The sequence below is a fragment of the Asterias amurensis genome, chromosome 6 (genome assembly GCF_032118995.1).
Source record: "Asterias amurensis chromosome 6, ASM3211899v1".
Classification (NCBI taxonomy): Eukaryota; Metazoa; Echinodermata; class Asteroidea; order Forcipulatida; family Asteriidae; genus Asterias; species Asterias amurensis.
The window spans coordinates 12629565-12647965 of NC_092653.1; the positions used below are offsets into that span (position 1 = coordinate 12629565).

At 39.5% G+C, this 18401-nt stretch overlaps 1 protein-coding gene across 2 annotated transcripts in view; it reads right to left on the minus strand.

Annotated features, from left to right (window-relative positions):
* Positions 1-414: 414 nt before the first annotated feature.
* The window catches only part of LOC139938296 (cytospin-A-like), a 29941-nt gene continuing 11954 nt past the window's right edge, over positions 415-18401 (minus strand). For both annotated transcript variants that reach the window (XM_071933712.1, XM_071933713.1), the window contains exons 2-6: positions 7601-9915; positions 7112-7220; positions 4955-5071; positions 3690-3749; positions 415-3224 (exon numbers count right to left, since the gene is read on the minus strand). In XM_071933712.1, the coding sequence (XP_071789813.1) occupies positions 3135-3224; positions 3690-3749; positions 4955-5071; positions 7112-7220; positions 7601-9876 (2652 nt within the window). In that variant the 5' untranslated portion in view covers positions 9877-9915 and the 3' untranslated portion in view covers positions 415-3134. The remainder of the gene's footprint in view (positions 3225-3689; positions 3750-4954; positions 5072-7111; positions 7221-7600; positions 9916-18401) is intronic.

An 18401-nucleotide genomic window follows, 5' to 3' on the forward strand; every position in this document is an offset into this window, starting at 1 on the left:
GAAAAATAGACGCTATGCATTGACGTCATCAGGCTGCCATGTTAGAGGTAAAACAATGCCTTTTGGAGATATGGCGGACACACAACTTGAATGTTACAAAACTTTAAGGTTTGGGCAAATTTGTGTGTAGACACCCAAAACCAAACAGTAGACTCCAATCACGTCCACCATACCTCAAAAAGGCTTATGGAAATGCTAAGCTAACTTTCTTTAGCTTACAGTGCCATACTCAAGTGATGATCATTGTCATGTGTGCATAAGGTCTATGAATACACACAACAGACAACAGCTGTAAAACAACTCCAATCCTAGGTTGCTTACGGTTTAAAAGTAAAAAGAGTCATGCGAAGCCGTTATAATTACAGCTTGCAATTAATTTTTGTACATAGTATTTTTTTTTTTAAACAATACCTCAGGCCATCTGATTTAATGAATACCAATACTGATTTGTCTGGAATTTAATTTACATAATGATTTACAAATAACGATTACAGTTTTATTTCAAATACTGCTGATTATTTACGCTTAACATCAAGTGGCATTGCTTTGTTATCGATCTCACCTTCTACATTTTATCAAAAGGACAAGAACCAAGTGAATACAAAAGATTCACCAGAACTGTTTTGCACACAATGTGCGAGTTTGTTCAAAGTTATGCGACAAACATGACCAGTAGTCTACGCAAATGATAGTTTACCACAAACTTTGGTTTGAGACGAGAAAATTCATTCTCAGTCCAGTTGTCTCATTATTTTCTTAGGGACACTGAGTTACAACTTGAAGACTGTCTACTGTGCTGCCCAAGTGTTCATTTTGTAAACAGTGCATTACATGTAGGTTGCTTCCAAGTTGCCTGAAAGAATTCCTCGCTGTGACATTGCCTTTACAACGTGACACGCAAAACCATGCCACAGACTGGAATGGCTGCCAATCAGACCACACTAAACTAATATACTATGGACCTTAATGTATGCATTGACGTCATCACTCCGCCATCTTACATTTAGAGGTTAAATGACGATAAAACAATGGAAAATGCACATGTGCCGCAAACAGAAAGCTTGCTTTTTCAAACTTGTTAAAGGTAAAAGATTTTCAAGATAATGCTGTAAAAACAAGAAGCACATTTTCTGATTTATAAATTTGGTTCAAGAATTGTCATTATTGCTTTTTTTTGTAACATTTAGGAATGGACATTTTTTGTTATGGATGGATTAACAAAAGTGGGGAGAAAAACAAAATCTGTTCGGTGAGGAATGAACAATTATTTCACATGCTTTTACACAACTACACTGTAAAGCAACATTTTTATAACTTTGGAAGTAATAACAATTTTGAGTAATTCTATGTCTTAGTTATTTTTTTTTTACTTTTATGCTCTCCTGGGCACCCCACTGTTGTTTTACTTTGTTTTCTTAAATATGTTTAATGTATGTACATGTGCAAGTAAATGTGATTGCTCGAATAAAAAATATTATTAATTCAAATTTGTAAGTACCAATGCAGCGAACATATTGGAAAATTTAAGCACAAGATCTGGGTCCCATCATGGCACTGTTTGCCAGTGAAATCTGTGCTTATCTTTATCAAGCTAATGATTCCAGATTCTATTATCCGGGCTGTAAGCGCAGAACTTGGCATTGAGCAGTGCCATAACACTGGGCCCCGAATATGAATATCTTATTATGACGATGACTAGAGCAAGCTAGTCGAAACGTTGAGACCAATTCAGAACTGACTCCGCGGCAGTACAGTTATTACGATCCTATAAGCTAAAGTAGTAGTCCAGTCTAATTTCTATACCATCCCCCCTGGTAATAGTTAAAAAAACAGGACAGTTCTTTTCAGAACTTAGAAGTCTCCCAAACCTCCGATTATCTACTCCTCGGCAGTAGAATAAAGCAAGACAGTTCCCTAAGAACAACTCTACCTGGCAAGTAGATACACACATGGTGTTACCGCAAACCAAATATACATCTTATTATCATCTTAATGATATATACATAGCTTCATCAGAACTCATTTTATTTCTTCCATGAGCCCAATTTCATAGAGCTGCGTAAGCACACAAAAAAACAAGCTGAGCACAACAAAATAATTCTTACCTGATTAAAGTTACCAGCCAAAATGCCATGTCACATGTACATTTTGAGACTGGTATCTTGCTTATTTCTGCTAAGCAGGAAAATGTTAAGCAACATTTTCTGCACAAGCACTCTATGAAATTGGACCCTGAGCCCATTTTTATAGAAACGATTAAGCACAGAAATTATCCCAGCACAAAACAAGTACATTAGCTTACCAGATTTTAGGTTTCCAGCCAAAATACTATGTCACCATTAAACCATTTGTGACTGATATCTTGCTCATTTTGCTCAGCAAAAATTGTTGAATTTTAGTTATGAAATTGGGCCCAGTATACAAAGAAAAAAGGAATGATATGGTTGTTATTGTAAACTGTAAGCTTTTAAGCTACGACATATTGAGCAGTAAAAGTTTTTTATTAACTGGAATGACCTTTACACTTATATTCAGCTCTCAGTCTAGAACAGTCTTTAACGCATAGTTTTGAAGAAAAAAAATCAAATATTTGGAATGTTTAAAACATCAATTGACACTCTGGTGACGGATGGAAACAACACTCTACCAGCTATGTATAAATATTGACAAAGAGTGGAATGCATGCTGTATCATCACATCATATAAAAACACACAGCTCACCAAGCGAAGATCAGACACCTTGCATAGAAAGGCTTTCATTACAAAAAGTCTAGTCAGGCTTTAAAACTACGCAGGTGGTTAGAAATGTACAAAGGCAAAGATATTTATAATTACTGGCGAAACAAATGAATTTGAAGATCCCAGACGCTATGGACTTTCTTGTATCCAGGAATGTTTAAATATAATATGGGCAATGCTCATTATATGGAAACGCTTTTAGATCAATTTGTGAGTAAACTTATTTGGTAGAGGTGAGTAAAAGATCTGGACAAAATTTCATATGGTTACTTTCAGCAACTAAGCATAATAGAGTTATGCTTGCCAGAATACGGCTAACCAGCTAAAATTACCATTTCAGATGTACCACCTGTGACTGGTATCCTGCCAATTATCTTCTTTCAAAGCATGTCTTGCTATGTTTCAAAATGCTTGTAGAGGGATGTGACGTACGTCATGACGGATTGCCAATCGGGTCTCTCCATCTTAACCATGTCATCAATGTCCTGAGGTGAAATTAAACAACGCTAAATGAGTTACAAAATCTGACAGAGGTTAATTTATTGGCACTCATGGAGTCGCTTCAGTCTCGTGTGACTTCTTTTGCAATAGAAAGGACACTGGTAATTGAAGGGTTGTGACATGATATTGGTTTGGGGTGCATCGAGAAGTTCGAACAACATTGGTTTTCAGCGCAATCTAAATGACAGTTAACTGGTAACTGAAGAACTGGTACCTTTATATTAGTTTTAATGTAGGTGAAATCCCAAGGCTAATGAAATGGTACACTAAGGGTTGGTACAGCATTGGTTTTGGGTGCAATAGAAAAAACAGTGACATGGTAACTGGAGGGTTGGTACTACATTGAAAATGGGGAAGTTTCATTATGCAGCAGCCATCTTGGCATAACCTGAGAAAACGGCCTACTGCAACCATTGTGAACAATAAAGTTGAAGTTGAAAATAGCTTACCAGAATTGAAGGGATGCCCAGTCTTTCAGCCACCTTGAAAGCTAAAGTAAAGTTGCGCCTCTGAAAACCAAAAACATTCAACAGTTGATTAACTGAAACCATGAAGAGCTCAATACAGGCATCACCGATGACAAGTTAAATGATGTTTTGCTAAAAAAAACTGAATGTGAATGTTGCTTGGTTGTTCTTTCAAATTGCATCACACTCACTGCTTGAAAGCTACTATCAAGGCTGGTTAAAAGGTTTAAAAATAGGGCAACATGTTTTAGGTTGTGAAAATTTAGGATACCGATGAAATTATCTTTTTAGGGGTTTGAAACAGTACCCTCAGTACTAGAAAAGTAGATCAGACCAATGTTTAATTGATATCTGTGAAAACATTTTATATCTGAATTCAAAATGGGAAGAAAAAAAATTAGCTGTCCAGCAAGCTGCTTACCATCCAAAAGGCATTAATGCCAAAACAAGTTAATGACCCGAAATTTTGACACTAGCAGTACATAATATTCTTTCTCAAAGGCTCAAATAAGGGAGAATGCTGGAGACGGGGGCTCCTCAAAAGAAGTCAAAATATGATCCTAATTTTTTGTTTGAAAACTTTGGACGGCCCCTTTCATTACTAGCACTTTTCCCTTGGTTCATTTACCCGAAAGAGAATAATAAGTTATCACAATTTAAGCGCAAGTGGAATATGGAAAAAATATAGCGCTTCTGCGTCACTCATCCAACAAGGCGAAGACAGATTTGGATAGGGTCGTACACATGGTATATTTTTTTCGCATTCCACAAACGCGCGTGTTATAATGAATTCATATTCCATTCTCACGTGCAACACACAAAGATTAAAGTATCAGAAAGTTATTTTGCAGCGAACAGCATGCAAGCGCACAAAGTTTAGAGTGCGATTTTTGCACCGTCTGTGTTCAGAGCGGTACGCATTGACACTCACAATACGCACTGTGCAATCAAAAAACCTGGGAGTACAATGTAGATTATAGCTTTTTATACCACCATCCAGGTCTAGCATCTGATTGGTGGATAAAGGCCCGGTCCCACTGCAGTGATAACGAGAGCAATAACGATAACGACACCGAGAGAATGCATTCCTTTGGCTCAATGAGTGTGTTCGTATTCTGCGTGGAGCAATTCAACCAATAGAACGCATTCTCTTTGCGTCGTGATCCTAATCGTTGTCGTTATCGCTGCTGTGGGACTGGGCCTTTAGCACGTACTGGAAGATAATGATAGTTAGAATAGACAGTTACCTTGTCTTGACTATTGAGTTCATGCATTGGGATCTTGTCAGGCATATAGCTAAACATGATAGCGCAGAAACCAAGTCCGTCATTCCAACTACTGCTGAAGTTAGTGATATCAATCGTCTACAAAACAAAATACAAAAAGCATACATTTTAAATTGATTTTCATAGATTCAGGCGGGATATTTCTCACTTGGACAAAAGAAAAAACAAATCTTTTGAGTACAAAGCCTGACCTTCATGTATTCATGGAATAGGGTTTTAAAGACTTTTGGAGCTATTTACAACTAAATTTGGATGATTTTGCTGAGGACAAAACTAGTAGGAAAAACAGACTCAAGTAGGAGGTACATCATGCGCTTCAACAAATCCAAGGGCCTCTCGAAGCACGAACTATTTGTTCTACAAGATATATGGAGCTACATTTGAAATCATTCAGACCAATTAATTTAAATGACACTATAATAAACTACTCACAAAAAGTAAGGAAACTTTTTTCAATCCGGTATATTTGTTATTATTTAATACTCTGTTTGAATATGGTATATATATCAATGCAAAGCTGAACTGTTCCTCTTTAAAATGATACCACATTTGCAATGATTACATGTTGCTGAACTTGGCTACACGAATAACATTGAAGCAAGGTCACAAATAAAATGTGCCCAAATTACCGTTGTCTGTGCTAAAGGGTCAATAGGTAATGCTCAATAATCAAACTGGTCAAGCTTTTCAGAACCGTTAATGGTTTACACAAAGATTTGCACACGTGAGCTCATCAGACACAATTAACCCTCATCTCTTGAAAAACACCTTGTTTGATGGGTATTTGCAAGACGATATTCTACAGCAGATTGCAGTCCCATACTTGCAGACTCTTGGACCAAAATGCCATCTTTCAAAATGACAACGCTCGCCCCCATAGAGCCCGACTGGTGACTGACTACCTAAACAGTGTTGGGGTGCACCGGATGGATTGGCCCGCCAACAGTCCAGACCTGAATCCCATGGAACATCTGTGGGACCAGCTTGGCCTCGCTGTCCGCGCCAGAACCACCAACACAAACTGTGCCTGACCTAACCAGGTTCCTTAATGAAGAATGGAAAGGTGCCAGGCTGTCATCAACGCCTTCGGATCATCCACTTGTTACTAAACTTCTTGTATCAATAAAGTGTATTAAGATCAGTAAGTTGTCTTGCTCTATACCAAACTTCTTGTCTCAATAAAGTGGATTAAGATCAGTAAGTTGTCTTGCTTGTTTGAATTACAGTGTCAATTTGATTGTTCACTCGGTTACACAAAATTGCTAATTTTGGCACATTTGATTTGCGACTTTGTCTCATTCTCATTAACGTGGTCAAGTCCAGCAACATGTAATCATTGCAATTGTGGTATCATTTTGAAGAGGAACAGTTCAGCTTTGCAATGATATATACCATATACAAAGATGGTATTAAATAATAACAAATATACTGGATTGAAAAAAGTTTCCTTACTTCTTGTGAGCAGTTTCTAATGGATTAATAGGTGTTATGACATTATCTGCACCCATCCATACCAGAAAACATCTGGGCGAAGCCCGTCTTTTAAAGATGTGTACTGTTTTCTTTAAACAGCGGCTACAGGACAATAATATTCTACCTATTACCTTTTTTGGCCAAACAGACAATGTAGACACTGATTTATACCCAGTTTACGCTAAAAATTTGCATTTGGTAATAAATAATTCAAGTAAAAAATGCACCTCTCCGCGCGGCTTTTTCAGCCGAGAGACAAAAACGGCTTCTATTATAATGACCTCTTGACGTCAGTGGGGAATTTCCCCAACTGAGTTTATACACGGTTCTCCAGCTTTGGCAAGCTGAGGGTGCTATTTTCCACATCAATTAGCGCCAATGACATCACGATTCCTTTGTCGCACAGGTTTGTTTGACCTCACGTTTTTCAGAATTTTGGCTTGGAGTGTTTCGGGGAAAAACCATTTTTACCATGTTTTAACGTGAGGTAAGAGACTTTATTATATGTTTTTTGCCGTTTTGTATGGACTGCATGCATATTACAAAAATGTATCATATATTTCTCAGCATTTCATTCTGTAGCATGATGGGAACATGATGGGAGAGGCCAGTCACTTTGTGTTTTGCGATTTTTACAGTCTTTACCTTAAATCCTGCAGTCTTGGCTTGACACCATTTGAGCAGAGCATTCCTTTTGGATCCACCACCACCAGACTTGACTAGCACAGACAGTGGGTCCTTCTTCTCAGTCTCGCTGAATATTGAAAATGTTCAAAATAATCCAATCAAAATTTACCAAAATAATTCAAAACAAATTTTGACACTCCAGGAGTACCATACCAATTACACGATTCAATAATTTTTCATGACAAAATGAATTAGTGAAACTGAAATGATATGCCAGAGGCAAAGGAAGAAATTAATAGTACAATTTCCTCCCAAAAATTGAGTGCAAAATTGTGAATTAGCTTTACGAGGTCAAATATTTTTGTGGTACGCATTTTCCTTTTATTGCAAAGTTAAATCCTAATTCTAAATGTATTATAAATGCACATTTTTAAGGACTGAATTTAAATATTTGATTGATCAAACAACATTTTGTAAAAACAACATAGTAAACTGCATTCTTCATACCTTGTCCTTCTTGCGTTAGCTGGACTTCCAGTTGTCTTAGCTAAATCCGGTGAATCACGAGCTGTTTGGGTCGTTGGGCTGCTGCTCTTACGCGTTGGAAAGTCCCCTCTCCTAAACAGTGCATCTCCAATGGCTTGACGAGCTTCGCTGCGAGAACCCCCTGGTGACCTCGCCGTTGGCGATCGCAGAGGTGCATCCGAAGCAAACAGAGGTCTCAACGGCTCCTTGGGTAGTTTCATGTCGTCTGACGCACGAGTCGCAAGAACCAAGCTGTTCTTGGTATCGGTGGACAAAAGAGCAGTGGTGGTATTACGTCGTGTGAAAGCTGGCTTGGAGTCGTACGGTTTCGTTGACGCTGTGGTTGTATTACGTCTCTCCAACAAGGGCCTCTGGAAGGCAGCTAGAGGAGATGGAGAAGTTGGACTCTGAGGAACCTTGGGAGTGTCTTCTGCTGCAGCAGTCTCGATGGACTTGATAAGGCTCTTGACAGAAAGCTGGGTATTGGTGGAATTTGCTTTCCTAGTTGCACGGTTCCCCATTTCAGGATCGGATTTCATATACGCTTGCATTCTCTGGCGGATTTCACATTCTGTCGAGGTCGGTTTCAGGTGGATAGGACTCAGATTTGGTTTTGTGTTCAAACGCTCTAGTTTCCTGAGCCGCTCTAATTCTGCATTCAGACTCTTGATTTTGCCCACGAGTTCCTCTTTGTCTTTTTCTAACTGCTGGACCTCTGTTAAGGCCTCGCTGCGGTAATCGTTTGCAATGACTACGGCGTATTGAAGGTCTTTCTGGAATTGCATCCATTCCTCAGTATCACGTGCACTGATTCTTTTGAGTTCAACTAGTTCCCTGTGATGGTCCTGTTTCTCTTTGCGGAGATTCTGCACTGCCTGATTGAGATCAGCAATTGTGGTCAGGTGCTTCTGCTTGTCTGCCTCATGTCTTTCCCTTGCCTCTTCGAATTCCAGGACCGTCTCTTTAAGGTTGATCACCTCTGTTTCCAACTCCTGCTTCTCTCCCTCAATCTCTTGGATCAGTTCCTTCATTTGGGCGACTTCCCTAACGACATGCTCCTTGGCTGCCTCAAAGTCTTCATCTGAGGCTTCTATCTCCAGTTGCTGTTTGGCAGCATGTTGCTGGCTCTCTCGTAGAGCTCGTTCCAGAATAGAGCAGCGATGCTCCACGGCTTCCTTCTCTTGCTTTGCGTTGTCCATCAGCATGACAAGATTCAGTTTGCCTTCCGGATCTTGGTGTTGCAGCATGTCAGTCAGACGTCGTCTTTCCTCTTCCATCATGGCCTGTGTACGTTCCAGCTCCACCTCAGTGCTTGCCAGCTTCCCCTTGGCCACTGTCAGCTCCTGAGACTGCTGCTCCATTTCTTGCAAAGTGGCTGCTAGGGAACCCTCTTGTTCTCTCAACTTGTCCTTCAGCTTACTGATTTCAGACTGCGACTCCTTGCGATGTTCGCACAAAATTTCAGAGAGCCTTTTCCTATCCCCTTGGCTTTGCGCTGTGCTGGTATCTGACATGTCTACACTTTGCAGTGATACATCTGTAAATGCCGTGTTGAAAGTGTCGTCTAGATCCTCAAGACCTATTTCAACTTCAGTATCCTCAAGACGAACCTTTAACGCTTCTAAAATAGATTTCAGTTGTTCTACCTTCTCAAGCTGCCGATATAGCGCCTCAATCACGACAGTCTTTTCATCGGTGATCTTCTCGTTCTCATACGTGAGTTCGGTGACGTTATCTTGCAGGTCTGCAAGTTCCTGCAAAGTCGCCTGAAGCTCTTCATTTACTGTGTAATGATTCTCCTCCATCTGGTGGATGCGGTCCTGTAAACAGGCCACAGAGCCTTCCCCCTCGCTGCTCATGATGTCCCAGTTGCTGTCTGACACATTAGAGGGTTCCTCTGGCAGCATAGATCCTTCCGACGATGAGGAAGGAAACCCTGGCAGTATCTGTTCACCGTTTGAATCAGCTATGACATAAGAACCTGTCGTCTCGTCCAAGTCCTCGTCTGCATGATGAGACCTGTCATCACCGCTGACAGATCCTTCCAATCTCAGCAGCAGAGCCTTCTCGTTATCCGTCTTTGAGTCGAGGGTTTCCAGGTCATGGGTTTTGAGTCGGTCCTTGAGGTGGCGGTTTTCTTGACGGAGCGAGTCCAGCTGCTGTCTCATGGAGGTGTTTTCCATCTGGGTTTGTTGGAGAAGGTCTTGGATCTCGGACCATCCAGCAGTTGAATCTGATTTGCCAGTTACTTGGCTCATGGTGTTGGATTGGACACTGGCATCGGATCAACTGATTTCCTGTAAGATTAAAAAAGGTAAATTCATTTACACTATCAGGAAACACTATCAGTCATTTTCAGCAAGGAACATACATATTGGTGCTCGCTTCCACTTGACAACACATAAATTCAAGGATAGTGTTAGGGGTGAGCCCCGACAACAAAACTGGTTGTTCTTTTCCCCCTTTTTATGGGAAATTCTTCTCAAAGCCATGATGCTGTGACGAGGACACAATGAACAAACTTAATTCTTAAACAGATGGGATACGCGTGTCATCATCCAATGCAGCAGAAATAGTCCCACATTTTACACGAAGAAAAGACGAAATGCATATAATGTATGTAGGCTTAGTTTTTTCAGGCATAATTGGCTGGTGATTGTAAGATTGGTCTCGCATCTCAGCATTTTAACTCTTCCAGCATGTTCAATGCCTGTTTTTGTGTTTCCAATCTAAAATGCCCAACTTTTTGAGTTTGTTTCAAAATTCTGCATAAAAGACGAGACCGAGAAAAATAGAGTCTTTCCCTCCAAACAAAACGTTTCTTGCTTTGGTACTAATTTAGTAATAATTATACCCATTGGTGTAAGAAAGTGATGTACGGGTAATCACAGGCTTCATACAATTTCCAAAAACAATTATTTATATGTTTTCATCACCTTTTGAATCCTTATTCAGACCCTGAAATGTGATCCCCGATTTAAGTTGTAAACACCTGTGTGTTGTGCTTTCAAAAACAGGCAAATAGAAGGCTTAAAAACTGGCCAGTCGTTCTCTATTACTGCCTTACAAGTCGCTGCACTACACAGTGTTGGTGCCACCTCTGATGGACTTTCTATTCATGGAAAAAGGATTACTGGGGTGTGGGACAGAACCCATTCAGCTTTCAGAGCATTTCAAAGGTTGTACATTGTACAACACAGCGCAAGTAATGTGTTAGCATGGTAAAAGAGGAATGCATGCCTGACGTACAAGCATGGAGGAATTCCTCCATGGTACAAGAACCTACATTATTGTTAAAGGCAGTGGACACTATTGGTAATTACTCAAAATAATCATTAGCCTAAAACCTTACTTGGTAAAGAGTAATGGGGAGAGGTTGATGTTATAAAACATTGTGAGAAACGGCTTCCTCTGAAGTAACATAGTTTTTGAGAAAGACGTAATTTTCCTCAAATTTGATTTTGAGACCTCAGATTTAGAATTTGAGGTCTCAAAATCAACTATCTAAACGCACACAACTTTGTGTGACAAGGGAGTTTTTTTTTCATTATTATCTCCCAACTTCGACGGCCAATTGAGCTCAAATTTTCACAGGTTTATTATTTTATGCATATATGTTGAGATACACCAAGTGAGAAGACTGGTCTTTGACAACTACCAATAGTGTCCAATGTCTTTTTTAAAGATGGACTATAACGGTACTCCTACATTAAAATCACTATCAGAACTTGTTTATGTTGTGTTCAGCTATCAATTAATTGTTGTGGTCATGTTTTTCTCCAAATAATTTTGCTACAATTTGACCGAAAAAATTTGACCTCGATTCTTCGATTTTGAAATTTCCCGCCCTGTACTGGTTCCCGGCTATTAAACCAACACTGAAATCCAAGCGGATTTGTAAACCAGTGGACGTCATGAACGCGGTCAAAAAATGGTGATGTCATACCCATGAAGCAACGAGAGTAAACAAAGATTACGCCATGTTACTCCGTGTGTTGTTTATGCGTTTTCATCCACACTATATGCGTGCGTGTGTGCTACGAATCTTTTTGTTTCTAAATGTATCAGCTATAAATACTGCCGACTATTTGGTTGTTTGTGGATGCACTAGAAATTTCAAAGTTTGTGTAAGAAGCCTGGATCGATTCCGAAATTTAAACCTCTAAGCATCGAGAGAATTCAGGGGAATCTTCTACCACCAGGCCCCAGCCAGTGCTGCTTGTGCATGCTACGACGTCGGCGGGGTCCCTATGCCGTGGCCCTGGTCGCAAGTGGCCGTGGAACAGCAAAAGAATCAAGTGGCATTACAGAAAAGAGAGGGAGAAAAGCCTGGTAAGTACTTGTTAATAATTTTTAAAAATCTACTACTGAGAAACTATCTCCATTATTAATTCAGGCCCAATACATGTACATGTAATTGTAATAAGAAAAATAGTAAACAATCTCTACCCTTTTCATGCAAGGAACAATCATCCTGTTGTCAAATGACACGATGTGCATGCTCTGAATCTGACCCGACTACCATAAAATAGCTACATAGTGTATTGACTCTGTTGAGTGATGAATCCATGTAGCCACCCAAGTGCTTTAGGCATGTTTATGCCCTGGTTTACACTTTCTGGCATGTTCATGCTCAACCATGTGTGAACACTATATTAATCCATTTAAAAAGTTGATTGTTACAGTTAACAGTTTATTGGCCTCGCTGACATGTATTTATATTGGTCTATACTGGATTGCTGGACATTGTTTTTGCCAAAGCTGCCTAAGAATTGTTCGCTTTTTTTTTTTAAGGCACAGCTCAAAAATATGTTCAAACTCCCATCCATATAATTGCCCATCCATGGTCATTCAGAATTTTTCTCTCCTAATTCAGGAATTACCAATTCCAGAGAAGTTTTCCTATAGCTGTGTTTATTGGCTTGGCACGGTTAATTATGGAGTGTTTACTATATTTGCATTTGTAAAATAAGGCCAGTTCTTTTTCAGCACTAGTTTTTTTATTTATTTATTTATTTTTTGTTTTTATATTTTTTTGTACAGAAATAACTCGCAGCTCTACACTACAATGAGAATGCAGGACGAAGACAATGCAGTTCGGAGACATGCTAGCCAGAACTAGAAATGGAGACCTAAGATTCTCAATAGCACTTTAGGTAAGTAGTAGGCCTATGCATGCAAATTTTCAGAGGATCAGATGATTTCTTCACTTTTAGTTTTTCAGCTGCCCCTTTGAAAACTGTTCACGGTGGAGGGGGGGGGGGGGGGGGTGGGGAGGGGATGGGGTGTTGAATCGCAAGAACCCCCCCCCCCCCCCACCCCGATCTGTACCTGAACAGTTTTGTACTAGGTGTGGATCTGGGGGAGGGGGGTGGTTGGAGGTCATGTTTTCTATCAGACATAAAGAAAACCTGCCCCCTTGGTTTTGTTGCATGTGGACTCCTTTTGTACTGGTTTTGCATTAACTCCTGTAAGGTTCTTTTCAAAACTACGCCAACTCAAAGAGAGATTGTCAGTACATGGTGTTACGTCAAACCTTCCGAGATTGTATTTCTGCCTTGTAAATTTTCAAGAAATCCCACATAACGATTATTTGGTTTTGTTTTTTATTTTTCATTAAACAGATATGCATAGAATGCATGCACAATGCACTTGTTCATTGTCAGCAGGGTGACAAGACATGAAAACAACTCCATTCGCAGCTGATGTGTAACCCCAGTGTTATTGACATCAACCTTCACCAGCCGGAAAAGGATGCAACAGCTTTTTTTTTTTTGGGGGGGGTGGGGGTTCAAAGGTAGTGGGTTCAACTTTGTTTGTAGAAAGAATGACCTGTGTCCAGTTTCATGGATCTGTTCATCACCAAATTCTGCACTTATGATCACCGTTCTCTGCTTACGTCCAAACGCTAAATTTCTGAGCTTACTTTGTAAGCGTAGAATGCCTGGTATAAACCAACTATGCACCCATGACCGGCAAAAGCCAAAATTCGCTGGTAACCTGTGAAACGCGCTTGATGTAAGCACAGAATTCCCTGCTTTCGTAAGTGCCGATTCTTTGTTTACAGTATGCAGATCCATGAAACTGGGCCCTAGCTAGCCTGTACACATTGATTTTTTGGTGCTTTTTTTGGTAGGGGGGGGGGGGTCCATGGTAGTAGAATCAACTTTGTTTAAAGAAAGAATGACCTGTGCCCAATTTCATGGATCTGTTCACCACCAAAATGTGCGCTATGGTCACGGTTCTCTGCTTACGTCCAAAGGCTAAATTTCTGCGCTTAATACTTTGTAAGCGTAGAATGCCTGGTATAAACCAAGTATGCACCCATGACCGGCAAAAGCCAAAATTCGCTGGTAACCTGTGAAACACGCTTGACGTAAGCACAGAATTTCCTGCTTCCGTAAGTGTCGATTCTTTGTTTACAGTAAGCAGATCCATGAAATTGGGCCCTAGCTTGTACACATTGATGTGGGTTTTTATTTTATTTCTTATATATATTTTTTTTTTTTTTTGGGGGGGGGGGTAACCAGGGTAGTACAATCAACTTTGTTTAAAAACAGAATGACATGGTCTGTACATAATGATTTTATTATATTCTTTTAATGTACAACTTAATTTACAATTTACAAAGAGAACCACAGCTAACATAACATGGCTTAGGTTTTCTGTTTTTTTTGGGGGGGGGGGAGGGGCGTTGACAGGGTTGTATAGTTACCTTTTTTTATGACGGAATGTTCAGATGATTTCGCTATCACTAGGCAACCTTTTTTCAATTTTGATATTTTAAACTCAAAAATAAACTGTTGACGTTTGCAAATACATACAGTTTTAGTGTTGTCGTTATTATGGAGGTGTACATGGCTTCTGTTTTTTGTTTTGTTTTTATATTTCTGCTAACCAAGTTGAATGTTGTTACCATGTTAATCATAGTGTATTGTTGACAACAGGGGACAAGTTTATTGCACATAAGTGCTAAATTAATCAATTTGAACCACACACCTAATTTTATAAGCCATAGTAATTTACATTTTGTGTCTTTCAGAGGGGTGGGTGGTTCAAATTAAATTAATCAATTTGAACCACCCACCCATCTGAAAGAAACAAAATGAAATAATATACATGTACATTTATACGTAAATTATTATGGCTTATCAAATTATTTCTCACTCCCTCCGGATCATTATAACTTGGAAAATTGTTACGACTGAAGACAAATAAACCAAAGCGAAGCTGCCTAATCCGTTGGTGGATACGAAAATCCTTCCACTGTACTGTACACGAGGGTTTGGAAACGTCCTTCGTGTTGCTGCCATCAAACATGATGTCAGTGGCAGCGGTTGAACGGACAAGATAGTCCTAAGCTCACCACTTGCTGATAATCATCACTGCAGTGTTTTCTGTAAAACAAAACAAAAGAATTCATACAAAATTATTAACAAAAGAATTCATACAAAATTATTAACAACAGATTTGTGGTTTGCATGGTGAAGTGTTAATATTGCATGTGTGTATCTGAATTGCTTTAAAGCTATACCCATGCCAGAAGGCAATCATAATCCAAAGTAGCAGTTACATACATGTACATGAGATATTTGTGTAGATGCACATGTGTCAACCACCACGCAGTTACTTGGTGGAGAAAAACAACAACATAGGTTATCTACAATATCAGTTTAAATTGATAATGTATGAATTTTGCCAACAAAGTATAAAACGCAAGACAAAAATTACCCCTCCCCTCACATTTCTACTGCCTAAGTCAGTGCATCTGTTGTTCACATACATGTATTATAACGTGAATGGAGGTAAACAATAAACCTTGTCCATCATGTTCGTTCATGTTTTAATTTAGTCAAGGATAGCCTTCAACTATTTTTGGGAGCAGAAATAAACTGATCAAACGAAGCATCATTCAGTATAATTCATGAAACGTTTTGTGGCCTTACCAGTCTGTCTTTAGCCGTCGATCATCAGGGTTTGGCTCATCGTCTTCGGCCTGACGATCATCGTCCCCGGGCTGGTTAACTACATGTACTCATAACACGTCTTCGGCTTCTCTCTCGTCCGGTGAGCTCCCCTTATCGCTAGAGCCCTCACTTTCCTCTGAAGTGCCTCCCTGAAATGCCTTTTCCTCATCTATACTGTGGTTTTCCCAAGACCCGCTGCCATCGGACAGTTTCGCTGTTTTTTTGTGTCAAAAAAATGCAGCCTATAGTGTCCGATGTTATTCCACATTCAATGTATATGTAAAATGCACGCACACGATCGACCTGACACACTGTGTACCGAGCTTCGGTACGTGGTGTGACGTCACACACTGTGTATGAATGGTTCGTGGGTCACCGGCTTTTGCCGAAACTGAGTTTTCTGGGTCGGAGTACGCCGCGCGAATTTGTGTTTTTTTTGCATGAAGGTAAAGGTTTTATTGAATACTACTAAAATATCAGTCCTTATTTTACATTTCTTGTACAAAAATAGTAATATTGGCTATATCAATAATCTGTTATAGTCCACCTTTAAGGCAGTGGACACTATTGGTAAGTACTCAAAATATTTATTGAAGTTGATAGTATAAAACATTATGCGAAACGGCTCCCTTAGAAGAAACACAGTTTTCAAGAGAGAAGTACATGTAATTTTTCCAGGAGTTCAATTTTCAGACCTGAGAATTAGATTTTTAGGTCTCAAAATCAAGCATCTGAAAGCACACGACTTTGTGTGACAAGGACCTGTTTTTTCTTCCATTATTCTCTCGCAACATTGATGACCAAGTGAGCTCCAGTTTGATATTTTTTGCATACTGAGACACACAAACTGAGAAAACTGGTCTTTAACAATTACCAAAAGTGTGCAATGTATTTTTACTCTACAGAAAAATATCCGCAGAAAACCAGGGAGACTGTTGGCAGCTTTTGGATAGGAATTCACTTATAATCAACTTCAGTGTGCTTTAGTACTAGTAATCATACACGTACAGTAGCTTGCTAGAGGACTAAAAACTCAAATTTGAAGCGCAGAACATTTTGACAAGTTCGACAATGATCTGTTTGCCTCCAGTGTGCTTTGACAGTTTGAGTTCAGTATGTCAAGGTTCGTCACACAGTCTGGCTGAGGATTATCTCCAATGCCCACAATAATGTCATTCAATACATCTTTATTGAAGGTAAGAAGAGATAAATTGAAAGCAATGAAACTGTCTCTAACAATCACACATTCCATGTCGGCATTTCACAATGGGCTCAGTGGGAGATCAAATTAAGACACTACAATAATAACAATTTGTATGCACTGTTATCATAGGCTAACAGTGATTTTAGCCATGGTGGGCCGTGCTGGTCGGGCCTGCCCAGGACTAAAAGAATTTTGCCCAGCACTCTTTGAGCAATAACACACTGGTTTCCCCCAGATTGATGTCAAAAAAATGAATAATTTTGTTGAATTGCCTTCCCTTGGTAGAGTCAAATTGGACTAAGAGCCCTCCAATAGAACTGCTGCAGCCGATTTCACGAAACGCTCGGATTAATCCTAACTCGAGTTAGTACGAGTCAACCGTCCTAACTTACATTAGGATAGGTTCCATTCGTCCTACGTATTTCGATACGATACTGAACTTTACCCGTCCTAAGTCAAAAGATGAATCCTAAGTGTGGAAGAGTTTGGTGAAATCGACGGCTGGTCTACGTGTACATACATGTACTATATATACAGTACATGTAGCTGAAACTCTGTTGGCCAACGATGCACAAGGCAGACATTTTTATTGGATATTTTGGCAATCTCAAACATGTGTCCACCATTTAATATACAAACAATAAATAAGTCAGTGAGAGTTTTAAAAATGCGCTGATTGGTCAAAGACTGGTCACCTGGGGTGTATTAAAAATGAGATGATGTGAACTAGCGAATAAATGGCCCCTAAACAAGCATTTTTGTGTAAAGAGCAGCTACATGTATGCATTTTTGTTGTGGTATCCTTTCCAATAAACTGTTTTCTTTGTGGGTCAGAACATATAGCAATTACAGGGAGGCCTTACTAGTAACATATTTTTTAGAAATTGAGAGTTGAGACATGTAACAAATTTACAAAAAGTTTTTTTGGCGGAGGGTGGATAGAGCTTTTGAGTTTTGTATACAAAATGTAACAAGAGCCAGGGTATAATGTACAAACACATTCCTTTCCTACTCACCGTTTGATCTTTAACAATTTTGAAATCTTAAGCGGAGTTCTAAATGAAAAAAAAACTTGGTGAAAAAGTAGTAAGCGTTCAATGCTTACACTTGTGCCACAGTAATTTAATTACTGGTATTGGCAGTGATGACAAGGTACATTGTAGGCATCTGATAACGGGTGTTACATTTAAGCATGCCAAGATGACCAATTAATACCAATGTTTTGCACACTCGTGAATCTCCATCACATTGTACAACACACCATTACATGCATACACATATGGGCCATGCATTACACTAAGGTGACACCATAGAGTAAGGGTGACACACACTGAACACTGCAAAGAAATTATTGGCAAACACTTGTCGCTTGGTGTACACTTGACTCGAACCCACACTGAAAAAGGAATACTACCATACCTTCACCCCGTCATTGAGTAAGTTCGACCGCGGAGGTAGAAATTTTACCACATGAGTAGGCCTACGGTAAATCTTTCCAGGGAGCAGTTATTGAAGTAGTGGTAGAGATCATTCAATACATATTGTACACGACTGGAATACTAAAAACTGTCTGGGAATTTTTTTTCCATCAGGTTTCTCAACAATAAACAAA